Source organism: Pyrgilauda ruficollis, unplaced genomic scaffold, assembly GCF_017590135.1.
Source record: "Pyrgilauda ruficollis isolate IOZ18807 unplaced genomic scaffold, ASM1759013v1 scaffold20, whole genome shotgun sequence".
Classification (NCBI taxonomy): Eukaryota; Metazoa; Chordata; class Aves; order Passeriformes; family Passeridae; genus Pyrgilauda; species Pyrgilauda ruficollis.
In genome coordinates this window covers 493,982-514,905 of record NW_024519207.1, presented here as the reverse complement: position 1 = coordinate 514,905, position 20,924 = coordinate 493,982, and the positions used below count along the sequence as shown (strand labels likewise).

Genomic DNA, 20,924 nt, shown 5'->3' with positions numbered 1-20,924 from the left:
TCCACACCTGACTTGTTAAACTTGATTCTTCTTGTCTTGGTATATCATATGCTATACTTTTTCAGTGTCCTGTAGTTCCAGGTATTTCTCAGAAGGGTATTTTCTTAGATTTCTCCCAACTTCCCCACATCTGTAACTTCCCTGGAATCTGCCACTACTTGCCCTCACCCAAAATATGTCTGCAGTTTGATGCTTTTGATTCTCTACCAAAAACTCCATCTCTTCCTGGTTTCATGAATGTTCTTTACATTTCTCCATTACTGTATTTTACTTTATTGCCCCAAGACACCTTGTGTACTTTTCCCTAATTTGAGTATCTACTGCACTGTCCAGTACCAATCTTTGCTTGTACGGACAATTATTCCTGGTTATTTAAAAGGTGCAAGTTTTCAGCTGTGAGGGTTGTAAAGTACCATGATAATTTGCTCACAAATAATTTGCTCATAATGTGCAGTAAAAAAAAGAAAGCCATTATAGGAACCATGCTGAGGAGTTTTCAACTCTCTCTTCTCAAAAACACTGAAAATATTTTCTTCTGCTTTGTCTTCTTGTTTTATCTCTTTGGTGTTGTCTCCGGTAACTACATTCTGTTTTCTACTACCTGTTTTTCATCACTGATCTTGAATCAGTCAGAACTGGATTAAGCAGCCATAGTGGATGGGGCAGATGAGCATAATCATTAGGGAGAGGATAGTCTAATGCAGAGAGTTCTGATCTATGATTCCAGCAGGTCTAGATTTAATTCACTGCTCTGTAGAGAACAAATATCACAGGTGAACAAAATGTAAGGCTGAATAATTCTAAATTCTTTAATGACCTATTTTTCAGTTTTTTAGTTCTCATCCACAAACCTGTCAGCTGCTATGGCTGCTTGTATATTAGTAAATGGAATTGTGCCAGGGATTGCTGTGGGGCCCTGGGACAGTTTCACATGCACTACTAGTTGGTTAGAGAAACCCTGGTGTGGGGCCTATGCCAATTGTTAGTGTCCAAAACAATGCCCAGTTCCCTTTCACAATTTGGATTGCAGAATCACAGAATCATAGGATGGAATGAGTTGGAAAGGATCTTTAAAGGTCATGTAGTCGAGTGTCTCTGCGACAAGCAGACACCTTCAACTAGATCAGGCTGTTCAGAGCCTCATCCAGCGTGGCCTTGAATGTTTCCAGGAATTATCTACCACCTCTCTGGGAAACCAGTTCCAGTGTTTCACCACCCTCATCATAAAAAAATTTCTTCCTTACATCTAGTCCAAATCTACCCTTTTTTAGTTTTAAACCATTAGCTCATTACTATTGCTACAGGCCCTAGTAAAAAGTCTATCTCCATCTTTGCTATGAGACCCTTTTAGGTACTGGAAGGCCACAAGATCTCCCCAAAGTCACCCTTTCTCTGCACTGAACAGCCCCAAATCTCTCAGCCTTTCCTCAGAAGAGATGTGCTCAGCCTCTGGACCAGCTCCAGCAGTCCTTGTCTTTCCTGTATGGGGGATGCTGAAGCTGGATACAACACTCTGGATGGAGTCTCAGCAGAGTGGAGTAGAGGGACAGAAACCCCTCCCTTGGCCTTCTGGCCCCATTTCCTGTATAGCCCAGGATATGGTTGGCTTTCTGGGCTGTGACCACGCACCTACCAGTACCTCATCTCCATCTCCTCCAAATCCCTTTACTCCACAGACTGCCTTGATACTGGGAGCTGCCCTGACCAAGTTGCAGTGCCTTTTACTTAGTCTTGTTAAACCCCATGGTGTTCCCATGGGGCCACTTCTTGAGCTTGTCCCAGTCCCTCTGGATGGCATCCTGTCCTTCAGGCATGCAAGTCCTACCACTCAGCTAGGTGTCATCTGTGCTGAGTGTGCTCTCCATCCCTCGGTCATTAATGTTAAACAGTCCCAGTCTCTGTACAGATCCCTGAGGGATGCTGCTTGTCACTGACGTCCATTTGGACATCAAGGTGTTGATCATGTCTCTATGGATGCACTCATCCAGACAGTTCTTTATCCACTGAAGAGTCCACCTATCAAACCATCTCTCACCAGTTTAGAGAGAAGGTTGTCGTCGCAAGGGACCATGTCAAAAGCCTTACACAAGTCCAGACAGATGACACCCTGCAACCCTTCCCTTGTCCACTGATGCAGTCACTCCATCGTAGAACACCACTTGGTTGGTCAGGAAGGACTGACCAACCCGTGAAAATTTCCCGTGCTGAAATTGTGCTGGTACTTGAAATTGTGTCCCTGTCCTCCGTGTTCCTTAGCACAGCTTCTAGGAGGATCTGTTCCATGGCCTTCCCAGGCACAGAGGGGAGGCTGACAGGTTGGTTGTTCCCAAAGTTTTAATTTCTCCCCTTTTTAAAAATGGGTGCAATGTTTTCCTCTTTCCTGTCACTGAGGACTTCACCTGACTCACAGGAGCTTTCAAATATATTGACAAGCAATATACAAAAAACTTGAAAACTACATCAGCCAGTTCCTTTAGGATTCTGGGATGTATCTGATCAGGTCCTACAGGCTTAATGTATGTTCAAGTTACTCAGGTGTTTCTGAACCACTCTTTCTTTGTAAGGTGAGTGTGGTGAAATGCTGTGATGTCTGTTTATGTTGTATCATATGGCCCCAGTGACACATGGAATGCCTTTCCTTACTGCTCAGGGCATGCCCAGCAGCTCTGAAGGTGCATCTGTGTGGTCTAGAACAGGTAAATACAGATAACACCATAGTCCCCCTTTGAAATCTGCTTTCTATTATATTATACCCTTTTCAGAGAGCTTCCTAGCATAGATTCTCTCCTCTGATATGTTCTATAAAACAGATTATTGAGGCTAAATAAATAATAATGAGTCTGCTATAGCAGTTAATCTTCAGTTCAAATATCTTTCATTTTCAATAATTTAATTTTTTTTTTTGTTAGAGCATGAACAGAAGTCACAGTTTCAGGGGTCAGACTCTTTGATAATGAGACACATAAGCAGTTTGCCATGGTTCATTAATAAACATCTTTTTCATCATTGGTCCAGTATTAGTGATTAATTGATATACTTACTTGGTGATTGAATGTTTTCTTCCTACTTGCCAGAGCTTTTGTGGGTTTCTATCCATCACTGTCAGCCCTACACTTTTATTCAAAGAAATAATTTACCTGCTTGTACAGCTGGAAATTTCTATAATTCTAAAAAGCAAGGTGCTCAAAACTGTTCCTTTTACAGTGTCAGAATTCTTAAACTGTGAAAATTTTTGCTACTGTGAAAATTTATGGTGATATCTGCAAATTAATTGAGCAGCTTGTAAAGAAACTGACATGCTTGTTTATGCATCAAAATAGAGGAGTAATTTCTTTCCTTCTGCTTGTTTCCAGTATAGTGGGTTAGTTCCACGGGAGAGCTGGGACATGTGGCATCCAACCCTGGTGGCTGAGGCCCTGTTTGCAATCGCAAACATCTTTAGCTCCCTGCGCTTGATCTCGTTATTCACTGCAAATTCTCACCTGGGACCTCTGCAGATATCTCTAGGAAGAATGTTGCTGGACATTTTGAAGTTTCTCTTCATATACTGCCTTGTGCTGCTCGCTTTTGCAAATGGATTGAACCAGCTGTACTTCTACTATGAGACAAATGAACCTGGCAACTGCAAAGGAATACGATGTGAAAAGCAGAATAATGCATTTTCAACGTAAGTAGCTATTTATTTCTATCCTCCCCCTCTCCCCAAATATTTTAATGACTTAGATGCTGTCTACAGAAAAGAACCCCTGATGGTATTACAGTGGGGTCCTGACAAACACATCAAAACAATTAAAAAAAAAAACAAAAAAACCCCATTTCATCACTCTAATAATGTTCATACCACAGTGAAGTCTGTACAATTCAAGATATCTCAAAAGATAAAAGGTAAAATATAGATAAGAGGAAGATAAAAGAGATTAGAAGTTGCATAAGGTCACCAGTTCAGGCCTGGCTCGTCCAGGCAGCTGTCACTCTGCATTTCTTCCATGTCTACCTGTGGGCATTAAATAAGTCTGGTGTTCTAAAACATGAAGGTTCCTTGCAAATGTGATAGGCTATAAAAAAACATTCAATCCAAGATTCTACTGACTGTAGTCCACAGAATCAGATTTCTAATTTCTGTTATAAACTGTTTCTTTTTCTTTCATTTTAAATCAATTTTACTTCATTATAGTTTTTAGTTCTTCTATAGTACCAAACACTACCAAATGAATACTAATTCTCTTGTCTTTCACCTTCCAACCTGCATCAAACTGCTGGTATAAATGTCCATTCCCTATTAACTTCTGTGTATCTAGGCTTTTTTAAAAATATATTTATTACTAATGGCTTCCTTCTTAGAGGAAATAATTTTATAAAAATAGCAGCCTTTTTATCATCTTAATCAAGTAACTTTTCTCAGGCACAGCACATTTATGTTTTGTATAAATAACACCTATGCAACTCAAAACTTTATGTGATCTGAACGGATAAGCACACAGAAATTTTTCAGAGCTCAGCATTGAGGGAAGCAATATTCATCTGGGAAATAGTGGGGAGTACTGGTACTAGTGTCAGAAGATGATGTCATGGCAAAATGTGACACTTTATGTGCTCCATACTTTCAAGGAGCAGTCTAACCAGGACTGTTCATATCACACTATGGTGTAGCTGAAAAAAAGGGAAAATTTTTCAATCTATCTAGCTGCAGAGGATTATTTTTTAAAGTTCATCATTGTGACTAACTTCCTAGATGTTGTACAAATTTCTCTAAGGGAATATAATATAAAAGCACAAGGTATAAAAACACAAGTTTCTTTTGAGAGCAGTATGCTTGTCTTTTTTGTGTTTCCTTTCTTTATAAAACAAAACATATGCTAATGATAATAATGTCTTTCTAACTATTTGACTCCTTTTATCTCAGTGGCTTTCAACAAACCAGAATTGCAAGATATGAGGATACCGTATTTCTTTCAACATCCTGGCGAGGCACAATCATTGCTTTCACAACCATACTTGAGTTACTTTTGGATCCTAATTCTACCCCTTATAGTTAAAGCAAAGGGTCAAAGTACTTCAAAATAAGGTGTCCAGCATAAGATCTCTGAAACTATATTTGTGTCTCTGAAGTTTGAACAAAATCAGCCTTTTGATTGCAGGTTTATTTATAGATCCTGTATTCTATCTGTAGAGGCCCAGATTTGAAAGACTAGACCATTGTTTCACTAGAAAGATATTCCCTCTATGTTTGCAATATAGTGATAAGTGTCATTCATCTCAGTCAAGTCAAGAACTTTTGTGTATTTTGGGAGAAACTGAACAATTAGAAAACTAAATGTGTAGTTATTATACAGCTATTCCTTCTGGGTTTTGTTTTTCAGGTTATTTGAAACGCTGCAGTCATTATTCTGGTCTATATTTGGACTCATCAATCTCTATGTGACCAATGTGAAAGCGAGGCATGAATTCACTGAATTTGTTGGGGCCACCATGTTTGGTACCTATAATGTAATATCTCTGGTTGTTCTACTCAACATGCTAATAGCCATGATGAATAACTCTTACCAACTCATTGCTGTAAGTTTTTTCTTGTTTTTAGATAATTTATAATATATACTCTCTCTCTGTTCCTACATTCAATTTTTCTGGATTTTTCTGGCAGTAAAACATTTCACAGACAGGACAAGACAGGACATTGGGACAAATATTGCAATTTACTCTGATTCTTTTGCGCTGTTCTGGAAGGAAAAAGAAACAAGACCCAAGCTGAACTGAGTAGGGTAAAATTTCCCCACAATACCAAATGGGGAAGAGGTGAAGAAGCCAGCTTGTGGGTTGAGGAGGGTGTCCTGATGCTTCTGGCAAGTGACATGGGCTACAGCCCTGCCCAAGCTGCACTGTGCAGGACCTCTTCTTAGAAAAAGACTGCCTAGAATTGCTCTGCTGCTGATATATTTTTAATATATTATATTTATTAGCATTTGAAAGACTGCTGTTTTGTTTTTTTTTTTATCTGACATGGCTATACAATTAACAGAAAATGGGTGTCCCTGTTCCAAGGACACTAGCTATTCAAACAAGAAGTCATATCTTCTCGTTCAACAGTGTCCTGTTTCCTCCTTCAATGAAAACTGTCTTTGTCATTACTAGAGCTATGGGCGTAGTTTTATTTCTAAACTGTCTGTTAAGGAGACTAGGAAAAATAAACACTGATTCATCATATGATAATTGAAATATGATCATGCAGAAAGCAAACAAAAGAAAGCTTCACAGTCTTAAGATTTTAAAATGTGTCTTTTATTCCAATCTGGAAATTACAAGTGTTTCCACAAAAGAAAAACTGACCACCTGTGTTTGTGTAACTCTAGTTGTCAGAGTCTAGTGAACCATATCATAACATAGTACCACTCACCAAAACTGGGGCCATAGGTAGTATACTTTTCCTGCTACAAGTTCTAAATCGCTGCTTTTGTTACTGTATGGCCAGGACTAGACCTGTAGCTGACGTTCTTGGCTATCCAAATCTAACATTAGTGATTTAAACTTCTTATTCAGCTGCTAGGATTTAGACATCTTTCCATGACCTTTAGCTTTCATTTTCCCAAAAATTCATAATTATACAATACTATATAGGTTCCAAAAGAAATGAAATTTGAAATAAAAATTAAAAAAGTCACCCCACAACCTATCCCAAATATAGAATTCTGAAGTAGTAGGGGAAAAAAAAGATACTTGACTCAATAGTTTTAGCAGCCTCATGATTTTTTGGATAACCTATTTGTGAATTTTGGGGACTGGTATTTTCTAGGAAAATGAATGAGCCCTGCTGACTTGTTGCAGCTGCTGCAGAGCAGCATAAGTAGACTGCAGAATATAGTGCTGCTATTGCAGCAGAATAATAGTGAGCTGCTATTATAACGTTTCTTCTAGAAATGTAGTGTTTCTCTGCTTGTAATTACCTTTTCTGTTTTTTGAGAGATTTTCAATAATTTAACAGCTTGTAACAGGGAAAGAAGTGCTTATAAGTAGATACATACTTTACATATCGAACATCTCCTTACTGAGGTAAAGCAGCTTAGATTTGCTTTGTGTTAAAGACCTTCTGTCAAAAGATGGCAGTATTTTAAAAAGAAAATTCATTAGGATTTCAAGGTTGTTCTAGCTTTAGTTTTTTCAGATTTTTGTAGAGGTTTATTTCCCCTCCTTAATTATAGCAATATCTATGTTGATGATATGTTTCTTGGGTGCAGGATCATGCAGACATTGAGTGGAAGTTTGCTCGAACAAAACTCTGGATGAGTTACTTTGAAGAAGGAGGAACTCTGCCCACTCCTTTTAATGTCATACCAAGCCCAAAGTCTTTGTGGTATCTGATCAAATGGTTATGGAGACACCTTTGCAAGAAAAAAATTAGAAGAAAGCCTGAAAGTTTTGGAACAATAGGGGTAAGTCGTGTGGTTTACTCTGTCTATAGTCCTCCTCTTTGCTATATAGATGACTTTTTCTCAGGTTTATAGTGTCTAACCTGTCAAATAATGTGTATATGAATTAGACAATAATTCTAGCAAAGTGTTTACTTTTTACATTCATGTCAATGTATTTGAAGAGAAAGCATCATCATATCCCTGTACAATAACAGTATGAATTGTGACTGTGCTTCATCTACAGATAGTGCAAGAAAGTTTAAGAGCAATAAAAAATGCAAGAAATCAAATGTGTGTACTTGTCTGTCAGTGTCAGAATTGTTGGTTACTAATCCCTAGCTCAAGTATTGCAGTTCAGGTATAATTGAATACCATGAACCAGAGACTCATGTATGAAGTACTCATCATGGGATATTCTCTGTGTCTCTGTCTCTCTACATGTAATGAAATGAGTTTGCCATAAAAGCATTTTTACCAAAAGCTGTTCCCATTAAAAAAAAAAAAAAAAAAAAAAAAAAAAAAAAAGAATTTAAAAGGTGAGAGCATTTACTTGGACTTTTTTTCTTGAATTTAAAGGTAGAGCTATTTCAGAATCCCATTCTGAAATCATACCATATTCTGATACTGCTGATTAGCAGTGACATTTCTAAGGGAAAAAAAAAGGGGGAAAAGACACACGAGACCAAGAATAGTCTTGCACCTGGATTCAGCAGATGCCTGTGTAATATCTCATCTACTTACTTTCTCCGGTAGATGCAGTGGGTAAAGCAGATTTGAACTTTTCCCTTCTAACTTCATCTACTTGAGATACCTTAGTCAGCGACGCACTTTTTCTATACTGTCAGTGCGAATATTCAGGCAACATCCAAACCCATCAACAGCTAATTCTCTTTAGTTGTGTTTTCTTCATTTCCCATGAGTGAGTCAGTACCTCAGTAACTAGAATTTAGCCAGCTCTAGCATGAAGAAGGCTATTTGGGATAAGATGTGGATAATGGCATTTTCTCTATACCGTAGCGATTTGATGAATATAAATGTTTCAAGTCTGTTTGGAACTCAGATAGCCAAGCATTAAGTGGGAGTATGAGAATCAAATGTGGGTAAGGGGGGAAAGAAAGGGATAAGATCCTTGTGCTATTGATTCTTATAAAAAAAAATTCCATCCGTTTCAAAGAAGTCAGGGGGTATGATACAAGCATTTGATGGACCATTACTATATCAACGTTTTCTTTGTATTTCTTCCCTATTTCTTGATAGGTGAGTAATAAGTTTTTCCTGCCTATTCTGCTGTCATAACCTGAAATGCCATTTAATCTCTAGAAGTACTTGGAGGAACAAGTTCACATGCATGTACAGATATGGTAATAAGGAAAAGTGACATGTAAAACTAATTCACAATTGCTATGCTGATAAATGGATTTTTTCCTCTTTGTAGAAAGCTTCAAATAAGGCTTATTGCAATATACTGATATTGTTGGCCAGTATCTAAATTGTGAAAGCAAAACTGTTTCACTTTGATGTCATTTTTGTACATATAGGAAAGAAACATCCAGGGAAAAAAAATCTAATAAACATGAGGGTGGCATTGAAACAAAGCAGTAATGGATGACAAGAAACACACTGAAAAAAACATTGAGTTAAGAAAGACTTACAATGATTCATATAGAAATTTTAAAGAGAACATGAACTAGCATGAATGGTGAATAATCTTAAGAGTAAAACATCTCTGTGTAATATAGGAAATGAAAAAAGTAAATGCAGAGACCACCAGAAGGAGAAACTGTGAGATGTTGTTAGAAAGAAAAAGTCAAGAGAGAGTGTGATGTACTTCTGAGTGTGGGAGAGTGGGCAATGCTTCTAGGCATTTGTTAAACATTTGGTAAGGATGATTAGCTAGTGTAAACTGAGACAATGATATTAAAATTAATGGTATGATGCCAGCGTATAGCAGAGGGTTGATTAACACAATATTTCGGTTTGACTGAGACAGATACAGAAAAACCTTATATAGCCCAGCTGAACTTTTAGGACAATATTTCTTGTCAGACCTTCCTGGGATAAGGAAATATTTTTTTTCCTTTTTCTTACCCTCTCAAACTGCAGATTTGGGAGTAAACTCATTCCTGGACAAGCAGAATAATAAAAAAGATACAGGGTGCTCCCAGCCCTATGCTGAATGGCGTGATGAGGAAGGGGATTCAGAAAGATCATGTCTACTTCCTGCTTCCATACCTACCTCCTGCTAGGGTACATAAATACCACCTACAAGAAACCCACGTCTTAGATTTGGGAAAACGGGTGCAGCAAAGGGTGAAAGGGTAGGGAGTCTATGCACCAAGCTACTTGAGAATTTTTCCAAATAGAATTTTTTTTGGTTTTTAAGTTAAAATCCCCCAAAATCTCTAAACACCAAACTTTTTAATTAATATATTTCAGTTTCAAATAAGCTTTTGTTGGGAAAGACTTTTCAGCTTCAGGATGAAATTTCTGTTTGAAGAAAGGAGCAGGTGCAAATATTTAAAGCAAATATCTTGGGCTGAGGAGACCCAGATTTACTTCTGTTCTCCAGTGGATATCTAATTATTTACCCCAAGCATAAAAGCTATGACAACAGAAATTTCCTTCTCAAGATCTTTAAGATACTGCAGGGGTTAAAGTGGTCTCTTGGGAGAACAGAAGGAGCTGAACCAAGCTTCCTTATGATTTGAATATGAACCACTAATTACTGAACTGTTGGAGATGGAGGACATCAATGAGGGAGAGATGTGGGACATTTGTAGTTGATTCCTGTATTTTTTTTTTTTAATTATTTGAAAGCGTGTGGGACAGTAGGGCCATATAAATCACTGGTTTCCCCTGCAGAATAGATTCTTAGTTGAATCTTACATTCCTAGTTGAACTATTCTTAGTTGAATTAGAGCTGAAACCCCTCTGAAGCAGAGAGCTTACCAGCAGAGCCATCATGGCAACCACACTTCCAGCTGCCTGAAAAAAAGTGAGTGGCTGTGGCTGACCAGGCAGATCCAGTCCACCATAGGGGCATCTCATAAAACTACAAAGTTCTTCAGCTAATTGCTCAGCAAACACAAGTCCCATTAGGTTTATGTGAACTGGGAACATTTTGCAATTTCCAGACCAAGTTATTCACCCAAGCTCCAAAATTGAGTAAGATGTGCATATGCACTCTGTGCTCTGATTTCCACATTGGATAGATGCAAACCACCAGATAGGTTCTGTTAACTGGACAGCCTCCAAGAGGTTAAATCATCAGTCAACAAATGGGCACACCACGGTGATCTCATAGTTTGTCCTGAGGGAGAGCACTTCTTTCTGGTTCTGACAAACTTCCCATCACCCACAGCTCAGCTTTGATTTCCTAGAACTTTTTCAATTGTCCCAACAAGCTACAAAACAAATTAAATTTAGGACCTCTATGCCCTTTCAACCAAAAGTTAATGAAGAGTTTTCTTTGCCTTTTATTCAAGGATCTCAGAGGACTTCACCTCACTCGTATCTGCTCTGTAATAACTTTGGCCTCTGAGCTGCAAGATAAGCTTTGTTGGGATCTACTCTTTTTCACTGAGTCGTGCATTTATAAACTCTGTCTCCTTCCCTAAAATCAGGTCTGGGAGAGTAAAAAAATGCTATAACATGATTTTCTTATATTGTCTATATAGATGGATGGATGCCATATTGTCTTTAAGGCAGACCTCAGATTTCAAAACATTCTGTTCTGAAATCTCTAAATGTTAACTTTCCTATTAGGAAGCACTAATTAGAAGTGACGTACTATGTTGTTTTCCAGCAGAAAAAGCAATAATGTGCATCTAAAGAGTGAGTCAGTGCTAGAGGATACGAAATAGATAATAGACAGAAAGAAGCTGGCAAGGATTATGCATGATCTCTGCAAAAAGTCCTCAGTAACAAAAAGCCAGGAATCATGACCAGGGGCTAAGTCAAGGATCAAATCAAATGTATCAAGAATCCACTGTAAAATTTATACATGTATACAGTTAAGAGTTTAGTATATGCAGGCGGAATGTGTAAAGAAAGGGTTGAGGGTCAGGATAGTTTACAGCACACATTCTAGTGAAATTATTTATCTGGCTCATAGGAAGAAGAGAAATGCCAGTAAAATTAAGTAGGACATTGTTTGAGAGGATCATCTACATTGCTGTTTATAAAGAATTATCATGGGCAAGAGCATGGTCTGTAGCATTGTGAGGTGCCTCTGAAAATAATTTGCATCTCCTTGGAAGTCAGTTCTGTGGCTCTTCTTTGTTGTAGTGGAACAGCTGAAGCAGTGGGTGGTGAAGTCAAGGGGAGGTTTTTCAAGGGAGAGGCTTTTTCTCCAAAGCAACACGGTTCCCAGCCATGCTGATGGCAACTTCTCTAGACACAGCTTCAGCTGAAGGAAGGCCAGGAAAGTACATGTGATTTACTGATACTTCAGCTCTGCTGTGAATCAGACAGACCTCTTCTACCATTCAGAGTTCAGCACATTTTTTTATTCTGTCATTTTGACATATCCCAGGTATGCAGCATTTTCTTCAGCTATTATCAGTCATCTCCTGCACTTAAAATTCTGAAATAAGCGTGTGCTTGTGTGCTGCTTTTTACATATACCTGTATCATCTATATTTGTATCAGTTCTATTAATTTTGTTAGCTTACCTTTGCAAAAGACAGATTAGTAATATAATTATATTAATTAGGCTGAGGTTTTCCTGACTGCACAAGGCTCATGGGTGTGTCAAGGCTAATCCTGTTGACCATCTGTATTTCAGAAAAAAAAAATACATGGGAAAAGAAATCCTAGTCCCACCAGAAAAAATTGTACCGTTTTCCTCAAATTACATTCTGCTTTACGTCTGATCAGTCACTAAAAATGTTTTGTCTATAATTTTAAGTATTTCAGGAGTGAAAATGGAGAGGATTGCCAGGGAGAGCTTTAGAATTTCTTTTCTTTTCTTTTTTTTTTTTTTTTTTTTTTTTTTTTTTTTTTTTTTTTTCATCTGATGTTTAGATAAACAGTTACCTCTTCTCTAGCTATACAGAATTTTATGCCATTTTCTGAGCAACCCACATGATTTTATTATCATGTTTCACAGAAAATCTCCTTTTCCCTTCTCCTATTCTTTTTTCACCTAGTGGAAAATGATGCAATTTCTAAGTCAGCGTAAGCATTTTGTATTTTCTCTGTAATGTCTGTTATTGAAAGTTGAGCAAAGAAATAATGCCTTCCATCTGGTGTGGAAATCAATAATCTGGAGTATTCCTTGTATAGCCAAGAATCATTTCATGGAGAAGCCTCTCTGTCAACACAGATAAGTTCTAATCCTTTAAAGGTGATGCTTCTAGTCAAGATGAGGAATATATCCCACAACTTCAGACAATAGTTCAATTTTCTTTATCACTAAGCAGTTTAAGGTCAAGTGCAGGCATTGGATTTGTATTCCTTCACTATGAAAGATATAATTTTAATAAAACACATCAAAATAAGTAATATAATTTTATTACATTTTTGACTGCTAAAGAGATCTTTTTTCCAAACAGTGTAAATTGCTAGTAATGGCATAAACAGGAGGATCAGAACAATTATCACTACTAGTAGAGCTACTATTAAAGCTTTCTAAAGGATATTAGTGCCCCCTTTTGGAAAGTGACGACAGCGTCCCCCTAAATTTCACTATTGCATTGAACATGCTTAACCGTGTTCTCCACCCTATTACTATTTTTAGTCAAATTAAACATTCATTGTTTTGCCAATCGTAATTTTCAACCTTTTCATGCACACAGAACAATGGTTACTTGAAACAAATTTTGAACCATAAATTAGACTATAACCAAATAGAGAAAAGCAGGCCAGCTGAGAACTAAATAAGGACAATACAAATGTTAATCACATTTTATTTCTAGTGAACAGCCTGGTTTTCAGATGTGTTTAGGCAAAGATTCATTTTCTTTCAAAAGGAGGGAAAGATGATTAGGAACTGGAGATGGATCCTAAACATTTAAATGAGAGATAGAGACCTGTTTAGTGATAATAAACTTGATAGGTTATGTGTAATTCCCAGTGGAGTAGGTATGTAGATGTGCATGAAAACATACAATTAAATTAATTTTCTCTCAGCTTTTTGGTGGTATGAATTGAAAACAATTAAGTGCAGTAGAATAGTTCTGACACATTATTACACAAATCTTTTCACATAGTTATCCTAAATTGTACTCGTTGGCATTACATTAAGGGGAAAAGCCATGGCCTCTGTTTCTGTGAGTTTCCAAATTGGCTGCAAAAAAAAAGGATAAATGTTATCTAGGTAGCTTTTGTTACAGATACAGGATTGAACCTATGCATTTATTTCACATTTCACTGTAAAATAAAGCAGAATAGACAGCAGCTGTAGAAGTACTGTGCAAGACAAGAATCGGCATTTTTTTTACTTCGGAGTTATTCACTTTTCCTGAAGTGTGTTTCAATTACACTCTAAATTGTTTTTCCCTTCACCTGTGAGTCAGATCTGTTCTTGAGAGCTCTCTAGCCACGGTCTCCCTTAGTGCACTCTCGGCAGAATAAAACATCTCCATCATGTGGCCAACTGCAAGAAAGCTGAAATTTTTTTTCTAAAAACCGACTAAGTTCCGGTATTGTGAGGGTATGAGCCTTCCCGCGGCTGCACTGTCCCCTCTGGCCCTGGTGATGGGCAAGCTCGCCCATCCCTCCATCCTTAAAATAAGAAATAGCCATTTTCTCTTTTACAAGGCATAGATGGAGAAACACAATCTGGAAAATACTGAAGAAAGCATTCTCATGTACAAAGGCGTACACCACTGTGGCTCTTCAGACTGATTAGGAAATAATGATTTTCCCCCTTTCTTTTATTTTTTGCTAGCCCAGCCACGAAGCCACTGCATCCCTAAATTAATTGCAAACAAGAAATCAACTCTGAAGTGTAAACTGACTCCAAGTACAGGGAAAAGGTTCATCATTTCTTTCAAGTAAAAAAAAAAAAAAGATGAAATAACTTGCTGTGCCTGCCTTAGTATGCAACTGAGGTCAATTTTAACAAGTCCCTTGGATGCCCTTTCCCCATTTTAAACCGCTGTTAAGTCTTCTGTTTTGTAGAGATACAATCAGTGTCAGACACATTAATTTCTTCTCAGCAGCAGATATGAGAGTCTAAGTTAAAGCTGTGTTTCTTTCACCAGTTAGGAATAATTATTGTAGAGGATGGGGATATGTTACTCATGCCATTGAGGACAAAAGAAATCAAGGGAAAAAATAAATCCGACCTTTCTTCCCCCTCTTCTTCTGGACAGCCCTTAGATATGGCAGTTTAATTGAATACATCTGCTTGAAACCTGGGCTATTCTTTCATCCTACCACACTTCTTTTTGCTGCTCCTCTTCAGAGTTACTGTCCCTTTTACTCTCCCTCCCTATCAACACCAAACTGTGTTGAAAGCTCTTTCTTTCTTCCATACACCTCTCTATGACTAAGTGTTTTTAACAGAGAGCTAGGGGGGAGCTTTCTCATTAACACAGTTTTATAGTGCAGGTTTTGATTAGCTTTACCTTAAATGAGACATCAGGAGCCGTAGCAAGTGTCTTGCTTACACCATGGCTTTACAAATCCCACCGTGTTGATTTCCCATGCAGAATTTCTCTTCTCTAACTCATGTCCATTGACTCCTGTTCTTTCACTGTGTACCTCCAAGAAAAATCTAACTTGACATGAGTCAAGCTTTTTTCAATTGAGTAAAATATGCTTCAGTCTGTGCAAGTGAGTGACATGATCCATTGTTCCACTTCCATCTCAGATCGCTGACCTTGGGACTCTGCAACCTGCCCCACCACATCCATGCTAATGCAGGAATAAAAGCATTTTGACAAAAATGTAGAAAATCCACTTTGCCTTCCCTACAGCAGCCTTCCCCTTTATATAAAGCAAATGATAGGCTTTTTTCAAACACTGTCATTTTTCAGCAGATTTTGAACCTCTTCTCTCAGCTTGCTAGATACTGTATAATGCACAGGCCTGCTGTTTTCTCTTAAAGTAAATACTTTACTTCCACACAGAGATTAATATTTTTTTATTCTTTTCTATTTTTCAGAGACGTGCAGCTGACAATTTGAGGAGACATCATCAATACCAGGTACAGGCCTAGGTTTATTCTTTGGGCAATTGTTTTTCTATGCCTTCAGAATGTTTTCATGAGGAAAAAAAAAATGGAAGAATTTAATGAGAAAGTGGAAAAGGAAAATAAATGGAAAAAACATAGAATCTGTACTTTTTTCCTCTTCAGCAAACAAACTTAGTATTTTTGATGTTCAAAAGCATTTGAGAATACAATTATCTTGTTTTTGGAGCAAAAGGATATTTTCTAGAGCAATAACACGCTATCCAGTATTTCGCCCATTGTAACATGGATTGTCTTTAAAAAAAAGCAAATTCCTGCCTGTCAGAAATCATCAGGACCATATGTACAGTGAAGTGACATGCTCCATCAGAACCTGCTCTTCATCTCTCCAGCTTTAATCTCCTATAAACACCTTCCTTAATAACCCCTCTGCCTAGATCCCCTGTATGTAAGCAGTTCTTTTTCATCCTGCCTTCTTCAGTTTCTACTTTTTTTTTTAAGATTATTATTTCACAATGAATAATTTTCAGCTTTATTTTGAATTTTTGTGATGTAAAAGTTAAACAAGGTGTGAGCTGTAGGCTTGGTAGTTAGTGAATCCCATATGGGAAATAGCTAGGTAAACTGTGACTTTTCCAGCCTGAAGAAGAGGAAGCTGTGGGAAGTGTAACAGGGATCTGTAGAATCATGAGGAAGGTGAACACAGAACAGTTGTTTGCCATTTATTTATGAACTGAATACCACACACGTAAGTGTACTCACTAATGTATTGCATTAGTGAGGCTGTATACACAGCCTTTTGAGAGAAGTGATTTTTCTCCTCCAGCCCTGACTTGTGGGACTGTATCTAGAGCAGTATGTCATGTCTGGGCCCCACACTATAAGAGAGATGTTAGCAAACTGGAAGGGAACCAGCAAGGGGGCACCAAGATGGTTAGAGGACTCTCATATAAGCAGCTCAGATATCAGCCTGGAGTAGGTTAGGGGGAATATAACTGCTGCCTTAAATAACGTAGTGGGTGGTTAGAGAGAAGGAGCCAGATTTTTCTTTGAGATACAATGCAAAAGACAAAATGGACACAAGTTGAAGGAAGAGAAATTCTGTAAGGTAAGGAGAATTATCTTCACAGTGAGGGTAGTAAAGAACTGGAAATTGTTGCTCAGGGAGGTTGCAGTATTTCCACCCGTGCAGGTATTCAACAGTTGACTGGGCATAGCCCTGAGATGACTCAGACAGCCTCCAGGTATCTATTTCAACCTAAATAATTTCTAGGATTCTTTGGAGACAACAATGGAAACTACCAGACCGAAGGTTAAAAATAAAACCCCGAAATAGAATCTTACTTCATACTGTGGAATTCATTGGCAGAAGATTTTTGAATGCTGAAAGTTTATATTACTTCAAAATGCATAAGAAATCCTGTCACAGCCAATTAAACCTAGAACTATCATTTTTGTTCAGAGACTTACTGTATCTCACAGCTCAGGAGGCTTGAGAGAGAATAGCTATGAATAAAGTTGTACAACCACAACAAACTTGCTCTCCTCATGAGGAATCAGCAACTGCTCACTGCCAGGTTGGATATTACCAGCAGGAAACATACCTTGGGTCAAACCCAACATATCCCTCCTCAGGATAATAAACATTAGTAGTTTCCATCAAATAGCAAAACGAATTTTCAAACAGGTTTGTATCGTTTTTGTCATGCTTATAAAACATGAAAAAACCCAAGCAGAGTCTGTGAGTGCAGGTTTACTAACTAATAAAGCTAACATAATGCTTTATATTTTTTAGGAAGTTATGAGAAATCTGGTTAAAAGGTATGTTGCAGCAATGATAAGAGATGCCAAAACTGAAGAAGGATTGACAGAAGAAAATTTTAAGGTATGTGTTTATTTTTATGTTTATAGGTGTTTTAGTAATTTAGTAAGATATTTTAAAACTGTGAAGCATATTTCTTACACTCAGTTATTCAGGTAGCATAAAACTTGCTTGCTAGAGCAAGATCTTCAACCTTGAAGATGCCAGGTATGCCAACATCGAGAGAATAAAGTTTATTACTCACCCCAACATAAGCCCTTTTTTTCTCTTTTTTTTTTTTGCTTTTTATTTCAAAGGGAAAGTCAAATTAGCTTTGATGTTCTGACATTTCATCTTTTTTTCCCTGATTTTTAGGAGTTAAAACAAGATATTTCCAGTTTTCGCTTTGAAGTCCTGGGTTTGTTGAAAGGAAGCAAGCTGTCTAATTTGCAGACTGGGAAGATGAGCAAAGACACTGCCTCTCTGTCAGAAAATGAAGAAAATAGTGAGAGTGAAGGAAACACGAAAGGAAAGAAGAAACCCTTCAGCCTTTTTGACATAACAACGATGATTCACCCACGATCAGCCAATATTGCCTCTGAAGGACATAATGTAAGCAATGGCTCAGCAATGATGGTGTCAGAGTCCACTCAGGAGAAACAAAAGCGTGTGAATTTTGTAACAGACATAAAAAATTTTGGATTATTTCACAGACGATCAAAAACAAACTCTGTGGGGCAGAGTACAAATAAAATATACACCGTTTCTGAAGAAGTTTCCCGTCAACAGGCAGAAGAACAATGTGAGAAAACTGATGAACTGGAAGAGGGAGAATTGATCATGAACTGTGAATTAAACTTCCGAAATCCTGGCAAAAAATGCATGTTAGATGAATCACAAAATACCAGTGAGTCTTTGGATTCACAGGAAGGGGGCAGTATTTGTCCTTCAGAAACAGAGAAAATGGAGTTACAGAACTCAGAACCTGCCACTCCACAAGATCAGCTGGACAAGGCATTGGACATTAGCATTGACTCTGATGGGAAACAGGAAACAATTGTTCAGGGTGACTATGTGATAACAAGGTTGTGATGCTTACAGGAGGAAGTATTTACAAATATATATATTTTGCATAGTGCTTTTGGGGGGGAATGTTTTAAGAATTATATTAGCTAATGCAGAATTACACTTTCTAGTACTCAACTGTGGCACATGATCTTGTAACATAGTAGTCAAGAGAAAGAAAATATGAGGACCTTCTGTTTTGTAGCCTGCTTTAGCTTTCACGATTTGTTTTACATTTTTTAATAAATGGAAGCATCTTGTATTCTTGTACTGTTGCAATAACCCACAGAAACTTTTTAGCTATCTTTTTCAATTACAACAAATGGAATTTCTCTCATATGATAGTTGACTCCTATGATAAATATTTTTCTATGCAAATAAAAAGTAGCTTGAGACTTGTAAGCTTTTATTTAACTTTGTAGGTTCTTAAAGATTCTGTGCACCATAATAATCATATGTGGCTCCTGCCAGCATAATTCATGTCAAGCTATTAGAATAATTTGTTTAAATTGCTAGAAACTTGTGTCGAAATCTATACAGAATCAGAAGATAAATTATATTCTTTTATTTATTGAAGGAATATGAATACCTGTAAATTATGAAAAATAGATCTATTTGATTATTTAATTACAACTTTTCCCTCACAGCAAGAGGAGTGTGACTGTCCTGATACCATTGTTAGAAATGCATTTGCAAGTTTTGAAGACTGTAGAAATGATTCTTATGGAAAAGAAATATCTGCGGCTTACTCAAAATTGATGATGGATTATTCCCCAAGAATCCTTTATCACCACAGCTACTGCTTCTTCAACCATCTATTTTTCCTCATGTGGACAACCTATGCACTTTAATATTCAGCTGCTTATTTGCTTCTGCCTTTACAATACACTTGGATTTGCTAAGGGAAAGATACTTCAGGAATAAAAAAAGCATATAGTGATTCCCATGAGTACTTGAATAAATATGGCAATTTGTTGAGAAGTTTTAGAAGGTACGCCTTAAGGGAGTTCTTTGACAATTTTGCAGTTTGGGGGAACCTGATTGGGTGTTTTATAATAGATACCTAAATATATAAAGAAAACCTAATAGTATTTTTCATAACTTATGAGTGACTTTCTGTCTTAGTTAAAACCAGTATTTTTAAAATTAAACATTGTGGGGTTTTTTAATCGTTGGCTGGTGTCCTACATTATTAAGAATTACATTTCACAACTGCCATAAGAATAACTACCCCCAGCTTTCAACACCATTCTTTCCCCCACTGAATAAACCACAAAAATGTTGTTATTTCATTCTTAACTTCTCCAGCCTTGTCATGGTAGATTTTATAGTTCATATTAGGATGTATTAAGGAACTTCCAGATGCATAGAGTGAATTTACATTTCTGATAGAATCTATCCCATGTAAACCTGTAGGGCCTGATCTAAAGCCATGTCATTCTGGATCTAAATTGTCCTGGTACTGAACTGTGTCTTGGAAATGCAGGCAAAGCCCTCTCATCTCTATACTTTAAGGTGAGTTTTCGAGCTCTACTTTACATATGTGCTACTCTCTCTGATGTCACATGTGGAAAGCTTCCTTCCTCCACACCTGTTTGTGTCATGGCAGATACAGTTAAACCAAAATGGAAAATATGAGTCATAATTGGAAAATAGTTTGTATAGTTTTGCAACAATGTGTTCAAATCATATTTGTTTGGTTAGTTTCCATCTTGGCTTCTTGACTGCTCTGTAGACCCTCTCTCCTCCACATCTCTCTCCTTGTCCACCTTTAGATTGTAAGCTCCTTGGGGCAGAGCCTTCAGCTTTTCTGTCTGGAAAGCACCTGAATTATTACAAGTATAAAAAGAAATAAATAATAATAATAATGGTGGAATACCCTCATATCATTTGTATTAGGTTAACTCTTTTAGAGAGTTCTTTTTTGTACTGTAACATTTTTGCCAAAGATGCCATAAAGCCAATGTGTCATATTGTCACAAAATTTTCTATATGCCGCTTGACAGTCCTTCCCCACTACTGCATTCAGTTTCTCATTCTTCATCATGGTTTGTAATGCCTTTGAGTCCTAAGCTTACTCCCTTTACACTAGCCAAATTCAAAATAGACAGTGCTTGCTCAAAAGAGCTTTCAACACATTCCAGCCACATGGTTTCACTCCAGACAGAAAGTGCCTGAGCACGGTATTTGTATTGCAAACATCACCAATATCAGAACAAGTTAACTACAGCAGGTCTAAGAGTTGTGCATATTATTCTGGCATCATAAGAGCCTGTTCCTCCTGTGCATAAAGTTCCTAACAGTAAAGTGAAATATCAGCCACACCATCACATCATGACCCCATGTGCTGGGCATCACACTAAGTCCACTGTGGAGTGGATGCAAGACAGAACAGCAGAGACAGTGCAGGTGGACAGGATACTTAACCACAGGGACACAATTTATTGCATAGCAAGAGGTGGTCAGTCTTTTGGTGCCTTTTTTTTTTTCTTACATCCAAATACTGAAGCATAGG

The 20,924-nt window shown here is 37.5% G+C and overlaps 1 protein-coding gene across 1 annotated transcript in view; it reads left to right on the top strand.

Annotated features, from left to right (window-relative positions):
- Positions 1-20,235, top strand: part of TRPC4 (transient receptor potential cation channel subfamily C member 4) — a 131,707-nt gene extending 111,472 nt beyond the window's left edge. Inside the window, exons 7-13 of the mRNA XM_041467081.1 lie at positions 3,354-3,667; positions 5,361-5,556; positions 7,230-7,424; positions 15,517-15,558; positions 17,339-17,428; positions 17,720-18,429; positions 19,057-20,235. Coding sequence (XP_041323015.1) covers positions 3,354-3,667; positions 5,361-5,556; positions 7,230-7,424; positions 15,517-15,558; positions 17,339-17,428; positions 17,720-18,429; positions 19,057-19,168 — 1,659 coding nt within the window. The 3' untranslated portion in view covers positions 19,169-20,235. The remainder of the gene's footprint in view (positions 1-3,353; positions 3,668-5,360; positions 5,557-7,229; positions 7,425-15,516; positions 15,559-17,338; positions 17,429-17,719; positions 18,430-19,056) is intronic.
- The last annotated feature ends 689 nt before the right edge of the window (positions 20,236-20,924 follow it).